Below are 14,929 nucleotides of genomic sequence, written 5' to 3'. Positions count from 1 at the left end.
GGGCTATCCCGTGATCATCCACGGTCCTTGGTAGTTAACAAAAAGTGAACTGACATCCTCTCTTCTTTGACCTCTGAGTCATTCCAAACGTTAGTGTTCTGCTGATGCGGCCGTCAGGGCTAGCATTCAGGAGAGACTTGATAAGGCTGCTACCATTCCTCCTCCTCCTCCTCCTCCCCAAAAGGAGAGTAGCAGCTCGGCTCTGCCTGCTTCCCTGGAGCTGCAAGACAACGCAGGTCTGAACACCAGTGTGTGCAAACAAGAGTTGGGAAACTTGGCCCAATCTGTCCAGGTCTATGGTGTGCTGATATGATGAATTCACAAGGCCTGCTGTGGTGGTCTGAACATATTTGGTCCCCATAAACTCACAGGGTGTGGCACTATTAGGAGGTGTGGCCTTGTTGGAGGAGGTGTGGTCTTGCTAGAGGAGGCTGGAGGGCACACGCCTTTAATCCAGACTTTGAGGCTGGAGGGCACACCTTTAATCTAGGGCATATCTTTAATCTGGGCCACACCTTCCGGAGGAAGTGTGTCACTGTGGGGGTGGGCTTTGGCATTTCATATAGTCAGGATACCCATGAGTCGGTGGGCTTCCTGTTTGCTGCAGGCCGCAAAAATATATGAAGTAGGAATTCAGCTGATTATGACAAAGATGTACCTAGAAGAAGCCAAGGGCCTTCCAGAGGATCAAGCAGAGGCTTAAGGAGTCACGGTGATATTGGCTTTTGATTATTAGCTGGTTCCTGTAACGAATTTCTCGTGTGCTATTGTAGCCTTTCCATCATTCACTGGGCACAATTTCACCTCTGTTATGGAATATTTAGATAACCTTCTGTACAGTAACACAGCCAGGATCCCTAATTTCAGGCCTTTCTGTAATTATCATCATTAGCAGCATCCGGTCAGGACCATCCCCGGATGGACGACAGTATCTTACCTGAGATACCTCACAGATTCTCTAAGGACAGACTAAGCAGCCAGACTTTGAGACAGCCTGGGGGAAGTGCTAATTAAGCTCAACTTTCTCCCTTCCCAAAGTCTTATCTCTAGTTGTAGATCTACCTTTAACTATTAACTCAGAACTAACAGTTTTCTTCTTACAGGTGCCCAGCCACCGAATGCATTCCTCCCCTTTCCAGAAAACGGCAGTAGCCAAGACAGCTTGGACAGATAAGGGGCCAAAGGAAAATAAGGCAGTTTTCTTTTCACTTGTCACTGATCGACTCCTACTCCTAACACTTTAACTAACACCCCCCCCCCCTCCCCAAACAGGGTTTCTCTGTGTAGCTTGTGTAACTTGCTCTGTAGACCAGGCGGGCCTCAACTCAGAGATCTGCCTGGCTCTGCCTCCCAAGTGCTGGAACTGAAGACGTGCACCACCACACCCAGCAACCTAACCACTTCTTAGAATATAGTTGAGCACATGAAATCCCCCTTGCTCAGATATTAACCGAATTTAGTCCTCAGTTGATTCTATTCCCCATTAGTCACTTCCCTTTTGGGTTGCAGATGGTGGCTGGCAAGTACTGCTCTCTTGTGTGGATCTCATTGCCCCTCCTTTTGACCCTGAGGGAATTCAAGCCTGGTGACCTTGCCTTAGCCAGAGCATTGCTATTGCATGGGTATATAACTGTAAACTTGGAGACTTGGGAGGACTAGACAGAGAAGTGAAAAGAGAATGGAAGAACTAGATGGGGAAGAACTGGAGGAAGGAACTAGATGGGGAAGAACTAGATTGAAGGCTAGAAGAGAGAACTAGAGGGACGAGATGGGAGATGAGGAAGAGCCAGATGGGGAAGAGCAAGATGAGGAAGAAAGGAGCTAAGAGAGCAAAACAGAAGCTGTGTGGAGAGAGAACTGACTCAGAAGAATAAAGTGTATGGACTAAAGAGTTTGGCGTACTAGATTCATTTCATATCATCAAAGAGTAGATTATCAGCTGGTTGTAGATTCTTCCCAGACCCTGGGAGAGGACTATCAAGGGGCTGGACCCCAACAGTCCCCGTTACCTGTTGCCTTCAAGATGTAGGACATTTGGGTATTTCTCCAGGACCACATCTGCCTGCATGCTGCCATGCTCCCCGCCATGATGGACTGACCCTCTGAACTGTAGGCTGCCCCCTCAATCAAATGTTATCTTTGCAAGGGTTGCCGTGGTCATGGTGTCTCCTCACAGCAATAGTAAACACACTTGCTGAAAGCACCTCTGCACTGTCAGGCTCTGTGCAGCAAGGGTCCTCCTGGGAATGGGGAATGTCAATGTAGCCCAGGCTGGTCTGGAACTCACAAGCTTCTACTTGTCTCCCAAGTGTTGGGATCACAGGTGTGTGTTATTATGCTTGGCTTCATAATCATTATTTGGCTATAAAATATTCCATTAAGCAAACCGCACACGACTTAACAACTCCCCTGAAGATAATGCACTTAGCAGAATAAGCACTTAGAAAGTTCTGGAAAACGCTAGCAAGATTCTCAGATTGCAGAGGAAGGAAGAGCACACCCCTCTAACGAGGCTGGGCGCTATGGCTTTCAGTGTTTGGGCTAATTGAGGCTGCAGGGAGCATAGATACACATGCTGGTCACTGCATCTTTGACTACAACACGGGCATGCCACAGAGCTGCTGCATAAATTGGTAAGTGCCTTTTTTGAGGGGGGGAAGCGGTTTGAGACAGGGTTTCTCTGTGTAGCCCTGGCTGTCCTGGAACTCACTCTGTAGACCAGCCAGGCTGGCCTCAAACTCACAGAGATTCGCCTGCCTCTGCCTCCTGAGTGCTGGGATTAAAGGCGTGCACCACCACACCTGGCTGGTATGCACCTTTTAACTCTAAGATATTTTATTATTTCATCTGGGTATGGGGGTGTACGCCATGATTCTAGCATTTGGGATCAAAAGTTCAAGGCCAGCCTTAACTTCATTGCAAGTTCAGGGCAAACATGAACTATCTAAGTTTGTGTCTCAAACAAACAAACAAACCAAAAAACAAACAAAATAACACCAGGAAAGCAGGGTATGGTAGTACACGCCTTTAATCCTAGTACTTGGGCAGCAGAGCTAGAGCTCTGAGTTCAAGGTCAGCCTGGTCTACATAGGGACTTTCACACCAACCAGGAATGGGTAGAGACCTTGTTTCAAACAAAAGACCAAGAAAAAAAAGATTTCCAATGCCCCCTGTTGGCCAAGGCCCTGGCGAACACAACTCCATATCTGCATATTTGTTCTACATCATCTCAGAAGGAGTACAAACTCCAGGTTAACCTTCAGACCCCAGAGGCCAGCTAAGACACGGGCTCCACAGGTGTGGGGGTCAGCTTTCTGTTAGTCTGACAAACACCCAAGACAATCAGTGTAAAAGGAAGGCAGGCTCATTTTTATTTGGCCTGATAGATCCAGAATTTTCAGTCCATGGCTGCATCACCTTGTTGCTTTGAGCCTGTGATGGCACTGTACACCATGACGGAGAGCAGACAGCCGAAGAGGCCTGTCCACTTTGCGATGACCAAGAAGCAAAGAACGTAGAAGGGACCAGGGTTCCAATACCCCCATTCAAGGGCACATCTCCATCCGCCTAATTGCCTTCCGTGAGTTCCCACCTCCTACATCTTCCAATAAGACCGAGGCTGAGAAACAAAAGTTAACCCACAGCCTTGGGGGACACTCAAGATCCTATTGGAACAATGGACAATCACTTCCACGGCCCTTTCAACCATCAGAGAATGAGAGGACACCTCAGTTTCTGTCTTGTGAAATGGAACAAAGCCTGCACCAGGTTGTCTAACGATGAGACAGCTCTGTTCTTGGAATCTGCAGGGCACTGGTTCTAGGACCCCCAGAGGCACCTGAATCCTTGCATGTTCAAATTTCTTCTATACAAGGGCAGGGTTTGCATACAGCCTGTGCCCACCTCCTGCATGCTTCAGCTCATCTTACAGCATGCGGAGCAGCAGGAACGCTCCACTCTGCTGTTTTGCTTAGGGAAGACTGACAACAGAAGTCTTTTTATGTCCAGCTCGGATGTAATTCTTTTCCCCAAGTCTTTTTGACTCACAGCAGAGCCCGTAGAAGCACAGCCCACAGGTACAGAGCATCAACTGCGCTCGGCCACTCCCACCCCGCAACAAGGGGAGCCTTACGTGTATCTTGCCCTTGACGAAGGTGGTGATGTCTTCCTCGCTGTCGAAGATGGAGAGCGTCTGGAGCAAGTTGTTTTCCAGCCATTCCCAGTGTTTGGTGATCTCTTTGCGGGAAGAACCTAGGGCAGATGAAATCACGAGGTCTCGAGACTCAAAGCGGAGAGGTGGGCCCCGAGCTCTCTATTGGAGGGACCACGGTCTTCAATACAGATGAACCATCCCTGCTTAAACTTCCTATTACAACAGAGGCCATACACACAGAAAGCCGGAACTACAGAGCTCTTCCTCCCCAGCACCCAGGGGGACATCCGGCTCTGCATCCCTGTCCTTCTAGAGACAATCTACACGGCCGCAAGCTTGTGAACTGGGCAAGCTTCTTTGTCCAGTTGACACATGGTTACTGCCCACCTAGTCATCATCTCCTGCTGGCCTGCCCCACCCCCCATGTCTGCCTGAGCACCGCAGGTCCACTGGAAGTAGGCAGCCTTGGAGAAGGTAGCTTCGTGCTGCTCCCAAAGGCTGGCGGTCTGCTCCGACCAAGGGTTTAGAAGAGCAGCCCCAGGAGGTGAAGCAAACACCTAACCTGGAAAAACCTTTCAGAATGGATGGCTGCGAGGATGGGAGGAGGGAGCATCCTATATTCTCAGCTGTGCCAGGGCGGAGCAGTCCCTGGACCTTGGCAGGAAAAGCAACCATGCCCACACACTACGGCCTATGAGCCAGAGGTGTTCTGGGAAAATGCTTCCTACTGAGCCACACCCCCAGCCCCGAAGAAGACACCCTTTTCTAACTGGCAACACTCTGGTAGCAGCTGAGCAGGTGACCCTGACCCGTCCCTGGGCAGGCCTGGTGGCCCCGCCCCCTCCCACCCACAGCCTGGCTCAGCCCTCTGTGGGCGGCCTGGATGGCCTTTGTTAGGGATGGTTTGTTTGTTTGCTTCTTATTCAAGTAGCTCACTGACCAGACAAGCAATTCCACAGCATGGAGCCTCTCGCTTGATGGCCTCTGGGAGGACGCCCACGTGAGCTGAAGTACTAGATAACTTAGTGAGTCACCCGGGAGAACTGTCTCCCTGCAAGTCCCGTCAGCCCCCAGTTTCCTTTCCTGGTTTTCCTTTGTCTTTCTCTTGTGGCCTCCTCCTCCTGGTGCAAGGAGACCAGGGTCTGGTTGGTAGAAATGGATTTCTTTCTGCCTTTTTCTGTTTTTGGCCAAGAACCCACATTCAAATTCAGAAGTTAAATTGACATATAATGCAACTCTCGGTATCATTTCTGTCTTTTTTCTTTTTTCTTTTTTTTGGTTTTTCGAGACAGGGTTTCTCTGTGTAACAGCCCTGGCTGTCCTGGAACTCACTCTGTAGACTGCCTGACTGCCTCCTAAGTGCTGGGATTAAAGGCATGTTGCCACCACTGCCCAGATTTATTTTATGTGCATAAATGTTTTGCCTGCATGCATGTGTACCGCTTGTATGCCCTCAGAGGTTAGAAGAGGGGGTTGAATCTCCTGGACCTGGAGTTTTGGACGGCTGTGAGCCAGCACGTGGGTGCTGGGAATCAAACCAGGGTCCTCTGCAAGAGCAGCAGGTGCTCTAACCCCTGAGCTATCCCCCCCCCCCCCCCCCCCCCCCCCCGCAAGGTTCATTGTTTCTTTTTTTACAAACATTCCCAGCAACCTTAGGTAGATGAAACTGCCACTCTGTCCGCATCTGTTTGTATTTTAACTATAAATGTTTACATACACATTTAGTTAAAGGAAGTTCACTCATTTGGTGTTAAGGACACAAACCACACCACCTCTGTCAGGTGCTGGGGACAAAAAGAATGCAGTGGCTAATTAGATTATTGAGTGTCACCCCTGCTTTCGGAACTCTCCCCGGCTCTCACTTCACTTCTCCTAGGACCCCTTAGAGATGCCTCACTGTGTCAAGTTGAGGCACAGAGAATCTCACCCAGAAAGCCCAGGCTGACTGGCCTCGCCCACTCTCCTCCTCGGGAGTTCCCATCTGACATCTGTCGGGGGCACACTTCGGTTAAGAGCATTGGGACGGCCAGGTCAAGCCCCGAGGAGTAGGAAGAGCGGGTGTGTGGGTCTGAGGAATCTGGGGAGGTGGCGTCCGGGTGAGTACTCAACACAGAAGGGACACTGCCCAGAAGCCAGCAGAGGGCCGCTGGGAAACCACAGGCTCTGCGGGTGTGTGGCTTGTCTGAATACCAGGGCCCAGCTGGGGAGGAGTCTGGGAATGGAGGTGGGCAGATTCTGGCCATCCGGAATGCCAAGGGGAGAGACTGGTATTCAATGGGCAGGTTCCAGCAGGACATCTGGGGGGCTGCTTCTGAGACAGACCTCAGACAGTGGGTGAGGGGCCCAGGTGAGACCAGGGCAGAGATGGCATCTGGTGGGAGAGGAAAGAGAAAGGGGTACGTGTGAACCAAGGACTAGGGTTCTGCAGTGTGGCCAGGACTTTTCTCAGCATCACCGTACTGAAGGGCTGTCATCCCTCCCCACTCGCCTCTTCCCGACCCTGATGCTGCCCTTGGTGCCATAGCCTTTTTCCGTATGCTCCCTGAGAAAGGACACACTGAGGCAGAGATGACACTCGTCAAGGCCCGTGTTAAGTAACCTGCTGGGTGGGAAGACGGCTCAGTGGGTAAGAGCTCGAGGTATGAAAGCTGAATGGCCCGAGTTTGATCCCCTGAACCCATGCCAAGAGCTGGATTGGATGGCATGCAGCTGTAATGCCAGCACTCCTTCAGAGAGACGGGAGGCAGAGATAGGACAATTACCCGGAAGCTCCTGGGCCAGCTGGTATGGTGTACACAGCATGTGTTCACACACGTGTATGAACACACACTAAATTACTTTTCTGAAAAAGTAACTCGTCTCCCTGTGACCAAGGCACTTAAGTTTCCCAGACGCCACTTGGGTGGAACACAGCCTCCAGGGAACCACTATCTCCTGAAGGTAATCCTTGTGGCCTCCTGGTACCCACTGCGGGTCTGAAAGCCAGGAGATCCGGAGTCTTGCTGGGTTCCTCCACTTGGCCTTGGGCACACTGACCTCTCCACTTCACACTGTCCACTTGCTCACGCAGACACAGGTCACTGCTGTTCAGGGTGCCAGGGAGCAGGGAATACAGTCATACCTGGGGCAGGGCACTATTTCCAGGTTGCTGGTGCTTTTAATCCCTTGATCCTCTAGCCTCCCCCCTGAAGCTGGGATCCAATTTCAAGGGCTACACACTTTCCCTTCCTGTGCCGAGGCTTCAACCCAGGGTCTCACACACGCTAGGCAAATGCTGGGCCACTGACCCACACTTCTAGTTCTTTATGCTTCATTTACTTACTTATTTAGAGACAGGGTTTCTCTGTATAGTTCTGGATGTCCTGGAACTCGCTCTGTAGACCAGGCTGGCCTCAAACTCAGAGATCCACCTACCTCTGCATTCTGAGCACTGGGATTAAAGGCGCATGCCACCACTGCCTGGCTTTTATTTTTTGAAACAAGGTTTCATGTTGCTAGCCTTGAACTTGCTACAGGACCAAAGATGACAGAATTCCTGATCCTCCTTCCTGAACCTCTCAAGTGCTGAGATTATAGGTGTGCACCACCTTATGTGGTGCTAGGGACCAAATGCAGGGAGGGATTCATGATGCTAGATCAGCACTCCACCAAGCTACACCCTTAGCTCCTATTTATTTATTTTAAGATAGAGGCTTTCTAAATCACTCATGCTGGTCTCAAATTCATGATCCTCATACCGGAGCCTAAGATTATAGGCAGGTACCATCACAGCTGGCTGAGGTCCACAATCTTTATAGACCTGTTATCTTTTCCCAGGCCACCAAGGAATACTGGGATCCTACAAGATGGGTGATAGCATGGCTTGTAACCAGAGAGGTATGTATCTGCTGATACAGGAGCAGGTGTCTGGGCCTGAACTGCCAGTCTGTGTAACGCTAGACAGGTTACTTGACTGCTCTGGACCATGGTTTTCTCATCTTCAAAACAGAGAGGACTGAAGTACCTGTGAGGAGGTTCAGGTGAGTGCTTGCCACTCAGGAAGTGATGTCTGAACACGGAAGCCACTTCAGAATGACTGGCCCACACTGACCGTCCTGAACAGGCGTAGCTGGGCTCACCTCATCTGACCTGAACGCAGCAGCTACAGCAGACTCCCATCACTCACAGTGGATATATGCTACAAGGTCCCCCAAACGTTGAATTAGAGACTACGCAACCATCAGCCCAGGCTAAAGGCAAGATGAAGATCTCAATGTTTCACCACCCCACCAATACACGACTTTCTCTCAGGTGTTTTTCTTTTTTTTTTTTTTTTTTTTTTTTTCGAGACAGGGTTTCTCTGTGTAGCTTTGCACCTTTCCAGGCTGGCCTCGAACTCACAGAGATCCACCTGGCTCTGCCTCCCGAGTGCTGGGATTAAAGACGTGCGCCACCACCGCCCGGCTTCAGGTGTTTTTCTATTTGAAGATGCTTTGCACTGAACCGGATGGATAGCACCGGGTTCCGCTCCTGAGCAAGCGTCTCCAAGGTTCTCTTTCTGTGAGGGGCACCCCAATCCTCTGCAAGCTTCTCTAAGGCTCTCTTTCTGTGAGGGGCACCCCAATCTTCAGGCTTCTTTAAGGCTCTCTGTGAGGGGCACCCGAATCCTCTACAGGCTTCTCTAAGGCTCTCTTTCTGTGAGGGGCACCCCAATCCTCTGCAAGCTTCTCTAAGGCTCTCTTTCTGTGAGGGGCACCTCAATCTTCTGCAAACTTCTCCAAGGTTCTTTCTGAGAGGGGCACCCCACAGAGGAGGCACTCTCCATGGGGCTCACCCTCATCAGCGAAATCAACACAAAGCAAAAAGCTGGGAAAACACGTCACCCCACAGAGTGAAAGGATCTTGTTTCCAGTAGAGGGCCAAAATGTGAAGGCCAAGAGCTGCCCTGACCCCAGTCAGGTGAGGACCCAGGCCATCAATGAGCCAAATTTCTCACCACACATGTAAGAGTATTAAAATGGTAGTTGTGTCAACGAGGAGGCCACATGTGAATACGAGTAAGAAATGGAATCTGAAAACGCTGAATCTTCAAACTATGAGGCCCAACTTATCTCCCTTGAGACAAGGTGGAAGAGAAAACATGGGCCCTAGTGAGTCCAAGCCTAAGCCCCCAGGAGCTCCTCTGAATGGCAGACATCATCCCACAAGAATGCAGGCTTCCTGTCCCCTCCCTCCCAGTGTGAACCCATGACTCAGGGCACTTACCACATGCCACCGTCCAATAGACCTGTGAGTCCTGGGTCTGGTGCAGGATGCGGTAAGGGGCCACACGGGCGCTGGAGTCCAGGACCACATCCAGGGTGCCCACGAGAAGACCTGTGGGCAGAGCAGAGAGAGGTGGAAGGTGAGAGCCCGGGAGGCCAGGCCTGGCCTACGACAGCTCACACGGCACCACGTCAGGAAGACCTAGCCTTGGCAGGGCTGCACAGCCGGACTCGTTTCTCCTCACGGGCTTCCTGCCCAGACTTCCCCTCCTGTGTCTGCTGGAAGCATCTGCTACTCACTCGGCTCAGAAATACTTGCAGTAGAGGACTTCTGACCCAGCCTTAGCTGGCCTGGAACTTAGTAATCAGTAGATCAGTCTGGCCTTGAACTCATCAGGATCTGTCTGCCTCTGTTTCCCAAGTGCTGGGGTTAAAGGTTTGTGTCAGCCATCCTGGGCTGCAGTAGATGTTTAATAGGACTCAAAGCTCAAACCATTCTGGGAGGCTCTTTTGCAGAAAAGTACAAAATATAGGTTTTATTTATTAATTAATTAATTAATAGCCATGGTCTCAAGAATCCCAGGCTGGCCTCAAACTGGCTGCCAAGGATGACTGAACTGACCCTCCTGCCCTAACCTTCCCTAATGTTGGCATTATACAAATGTGCCACTAGGCCTGCTTTATGTGATGCTGGGGCTGGAACCCGAGCTTTTGTGCATGCTAGGAAGCCCTCTACCAACTGAGTTGTATCCTCAGCCCCCAAATTAGGTGTTAAGACAAGCACTTAATTTCTTTCTTTCTTTCTTTTTTTTTTTTTGGTTTTTCGAGACAGGGTTTCTCTATGTAGCTTTGCACCTTTCCTGGATCTCGCTCTGTAGACCAGGCTGGCCTTGAACTCACAAAGATCCGCCTGCCTCTGCCTCCTGAGTGCTGGGATCAAAGGCGTGAGCCACTACCGCCCGGCCAAACACTTAATTTCTAATAACTTTTTTTATGTGCTTTGATGTTTTGCCATGGATGTTGGGTCCCCTGAAACTGGAATTACAGACAGTTGTGAGCTTCCTCTGGAAGAGTAGTCAGTGTTCTTAACTATTGAGCCATCTCTCCAGCCCCGACATTTCTTTAAGTGTGTGTGTGTGTGTGTGTGTGTGTGTGTGTATCTCTGTCTGTCTGTCTGTATTAAATCCAGGGTTTACACATGCTAGGCAGGCATCCTAGCATGGACCTTATTATAACTCCAGCTAAATATTTTCTTTAAAATGAGAAAAAAAATGTTACAAACTAAAATAACAAAGAAAAGTACCACAGATATCACCAAATCCAGGAAAGCAGCAGTATCTTGTTTTGTTTGCTTTTTGAGACAAGGTCTGTATCATTGAGGCTAGTCTTGAACCCATGACCCTCCCACCTCTGCTTCACGAGTTCTAGGATCACCAGTGGGTCACTCTACCTGGCTTACACAATTTACCTTTTATAATTACATTACCTTATATAATTATTATATAATTATATACTATAATATTATAGTATATAATCACTACCGCACTGGGACACTTGTGCCATGCACACACGATGAGGTGTTTTTCTCCCTCCACCACGGGATCAGGGACTGAACTCAAGTCTCCAGGCCTGCTCAGCAAGCACGGTTACCCTCTGAGCCATCTTGCTGTCCCAACACTATCTTTTAAGTAACTGCCAGATCTCTCTCTTAAGAATGGCCCTTCCAGGCTGGGCGGGGTGGCGCATGCCTTTAATCCCAGCACTCGGGAGGCAGAGCCAGGTGGATCTCTGTGAGTTTGAGGTCAAGCCTGGTCTACAGAGCGAGATCCAGGACAGGCACCAAAACTACACGGAGAAACCCTGTCTTGAAAAACCAAAAAAAAAAAAAAAAAAAAAAAAAAACTACCCAAAAAAGAACGGGCCTTCCCTCCAGTGTGGGCCGAGAACTCTGGTTCCTCACAGAGCAAGGACATTGTAACACCTTCCATATCAACCCCAGGGGACAATGTAGACATTTCCCCCTACACTTGTCGTCTTTGCAATTCTGGATGCTTGGGCAGCCTTCAAAGTCATGACTGTGGGTCACAGGACAAGGAAACATTTTTTAGAATCATCAGATTTTGAAAGACATTTTTTTTCTTTCTTTCTGGAACTGAAGCATTTTCGGGCATTTCAAGTTCTCCTTACCACGTACCCTTTGGCCTGATGACACACTCGGTGGCGGTGCTCTTGGTCATCGTTTCCTGGCAAATCGGCAGGAAACCCCTATCTTCCACCACGGTCCGCCTGATCCACTCTTCTTGATTACTTAAATAATGAAGTAATCAAAAAACCCTGCCTGTTGTTCCTTCCTTTTCAAAGAACGGCTGCCTCTGGTGAGATCTGAAGATATGCAGCTGCTGTCTTCTTGGCACAGAAAACAACTTCTACTGGCTTTATTAATCATCTTTAATACTTTTGCTACCTACCATTTTTCATCAGACCCCCCTCATCTTTAATAAATGTGATGGATGGTCACAAAACAGACACATCCAAACACGTGATCTCTCACCTGTTTTACCGAAATGTTAACAAAAAAAGTCACTCTAATTGCAGTTAGGGGTCTGGGGAGATGGTTCAGTTGGTAAACACGCCTACTATGTGAGCAGGAGGATCTGAGCTTGGATCCCCAGCGCCCACATAAAGGTGGGCGTGGCAGCTTGTGTCTGTAACTTTCACACTGGGAGCAGAGTGGAGACAGACCACTGGCGTCCGCTGGCCAGCAAACCGTCTCAAAACACAAGGTGCAGGAGAGCTAGAGAAGAAGACACCCACATCAGCTTCTGGCCCCAGCACACACAAGTGTGGGCTCCTGCACACACGTGTGCATACACTCACATCCAGACACAAAAAGTATATACATTGCAGTTAAATGGCGAAGGATTTTAATCTCAACACTCAGGAAGCAGAGACAGCTGATCTCCGGGGATTTAAGATCAGCCTGGTCTATGCAGCAAGTTCTAGGCCTGCCAAAGTTAAACAGTGAGACTATCTCAAAAACAAAAGAAAAAGGCACGTGCAAGCCTTCCCAGCGTTAGGAGTAAACTTTCCAGCGTTCATGTCGAGGTTTTTCTTTTGGTCTTGGGAACATTCTTTTAGTCTCTGGATAAATGACTAGCATAGCCGTACTGCAGGACCTGAAACCTTTGTATCCTGCTGACCTCCTCACATCCACTCTTTCATGAGAAGTCCAGGCTGGCAAGTTATTATTTTTTAAAATTATTCCCCCCCACCTTTTTTGGGGGGGACAGGGTTTCTCTATGTAGCCCTGGATGTCCTGGAACTCACTTTGTAGACCAGGTTGGCCTCAAACTCAGAGATCTGCCTACCTCTGCCTCCCATGCACCACCATGGCTGGGTTATCTCACTCTTTTTCTGTGTGTCAGTGTTGTGTCTGTATGTCTGTCTGGGCACTGGTGGCTATGGAGGCCTGAAGAGGGTGCTGGATACCCTCTAGAACTGGAATTACTGACAGCTATGAGCCAGGATGTGGGTGGTGGGATTTGAACCTGGGTCCTGCAGCCCTTAAGCCCTGAGCCTTCTCTCCAGCCCAGGCTGGCAGGGTTTGAAGAGAGGCTTGAATAAACCTGCCTTGCTGCTGGATCCCTCTTAGGGAGACAGTGCTCCGGAGGAGACGGTTGCACAAATCCGGCTCAATGGGATTTGGAGGAGTATGTCACAGAATGGCTGGGGCAGTACTTTGGGAGCTCAGCTTTGGGGGACACAGACAGATGAATGATGTAACAAAAGGGACCTGTGTTCCTCAGTGGCCTTGTGGCAGCTTCCAAGGTTGGTCATGGGGCTGTCCGGGACAGCTGCTACCAAAATGTCCTAAACACTGGGTCCTGGAGGCAGGTCCGGCACCACCTCCAGTAATCGCCAGCTCCTCTGGGAAGGAGCCTGACTGTGGAAGAGAACACTGAGTTTTCTTGGAAAAGGTACAGTCCCTTCCACATTAAGAAGTGTGTGGTTCCTGAGTACCTGGCAGCTGAGGGCACCTACGAGAAGCTTCCAACTGCATCTGGCAGGACTGCTCAGCGGCCACACTGAAAACTGGGGCATTTCACAGAAAACTCGCTTTATAAACTGAAGGAGCTGGCACCCAGAAGGGTCCACTGGAGTCTCCTGCAGGGCCAGACCTGTTCCTGTAATACTTGACAGGCCCTGGAGGGCAAGAGGCTTTGAACAAATCCTGCTCAGTAGATTCCCACAATCCCGTATGTCACACAACGTCAGAGCCGCCCACTCCAGCTGCTTCCATGTGAGTGGTGGTGCCCAGACACCCAAGGGGCACTTCATATAGACTGATTAATTGTGCAAAAACAAGCCTTGGGTCAGGCGCTCTGATGGCACCAAGTGAAGAGAAGCCCGAGGGAGGGGAACAGAGGTCAGGGCACTTTTGATCTTTATAAAGAGACAATTTTTCAGTGAACTGGGAGTAAGGAAGGGGGCAAAAGAAAATGTGTGTTTATTGCCACTTGGTCGCTCAGAGGAACTTGGAGAAACTGAGGCAGAGGGCGAGCTGGGGGACTCTGCACGCTTCTGACTGCTAAGTTCCTCTGCAGGAGTGTGCACACGTCTCCTGGAGGCCACTGCTGCCCTCCCGGTGCCGCCCGTCCCGGGACGGTCCTCCCCGCCCGCCCTCCGACCCCTCGCGCCGCTGCGCGTGCCCGCTGGCCGCGTCCTGCTGCCCCGCCAGGCCCGGTGCGCGCAGGCCCGGCCGCCCGCGCCCCGCTCACCCGTGAGGCCGCCGCCCTTGCCGTGGCCCCGGCGCCGCTGCAGCACAAAGAAGGGGTTGGCCCGCTCCGTCACCCACAGCGCGTTGGCCACCAGCACCTCCTCCGGCCCGAGCCACATCGCGCGGCCGCTCGCACCGGGCTAGAGCCCGCGAGGCGGAAGCGCGCGCCGCCGTCGCTGCGCCCGGGCCGAGCCGAGCCGAGCCGAGCAGAACGGCCGGGGCGGGGTCGAGATGCCGGCCCGGAGGATGGCTCCCCCTGGCGGCCGCGCTTGCTCACAGCGCCGCCCTCCGTGGCCTCCCCTGGCCTCTCAGTCCCGCCCAGCCCCGCCACCGCTGTCCAGTTTGTGGGGGATCACATGCGCTCGGCCGACTGTGCAGCCGTTAATGTTGCAAAGCGTGTCTGGGGAAGGGTTAGCAGCTCCTGATCAGCCTCGGAATTCTGACGCTTAAGTCTAAGGTTGGAATCCTCAAGAGCCCGGTTGTCAGGAAGCTCTGGAGGCAGCTGGTGTCCTTGGAAATAAGTGCCCCCACCCCATCTGACAGATGGATTGGGGTGGCCTTGAGGCTGGAATCACGGTTGGGTTCATTTGTGCATAAGCGGGCCGTGCTATGGTCTAGGAGCGCAGAGCCCTGCTCTTCCCTCTCCTGGCCTGAAGGCGGCGATCACTCACAGTGCAAATCCACCTTCAGATTCCAGCCCAGGGCTCCGGCCACCGAACTATGGAGCAAAATTCGCGACTACAGGCTATGGCAGCT

The 14,929-nt window shown here is 51.0% G+C and overlaps 1 protein-coding gene across 2 annotated transcripts in view; it reads right to left on the bottom strand.

Moving 5' to 3' along the window:
• Positions 1–14,364, bottom strand: part of Tbc1d9b (TBC1 domain family member 9B) — a 41,107-nt gene extending 26,743 nt beyond the window's left edge. Inside the window, exons 1-3 of one of the 2 annotated variants that reach the window (XM_076578259.1) lie at positions 14,175–14,364; positions 9,398–9,508; positions 4,133–4,251 (exon numbers count right to left, since the gene is read on the bottom strand). In XM_076578259.1, coding sequence (XP_076434374.1) covers positions 4,133–4,251; positions 9,398–9,508; positions 14,175–14,292 — 348 coding nt within the window. In that variant the 5' untranslated portion in view covers positions 14,293–14,364. The remainder of the gene's footprint in view (positions 1–4,132; positions 4,252–9,397; positions 9,509–14,174) is intronic. The other variant, XM_076578258.1, reaches the window with a different exon arrangement.
• Between the last annotated feature and the right edge of the window lie 565 nt (positions 14,365–14,929).

The sequence above is a fragment of the Peromyscus maniculatus genome, chromosome 8 (genome assembly GCF_049852395.1).
Source record: "Peromyscus maniculatus bairdii isolate BWxNUB_F1_BW_parent chromosome 8, HU_Pman_BW_mat_3.1, whole genome shotgun sequence".
Classification (NCBI taxonomy): domain Eukaryota; kingdom Metazoa; phylum Chordata; class Mammalia; order Rodentia; family Cricetidae; genus Peromyscus; species Peromyscus maniculatus.
This window is presented reverse-complemented; position numbering and strand designations above follow the sequence as displayed.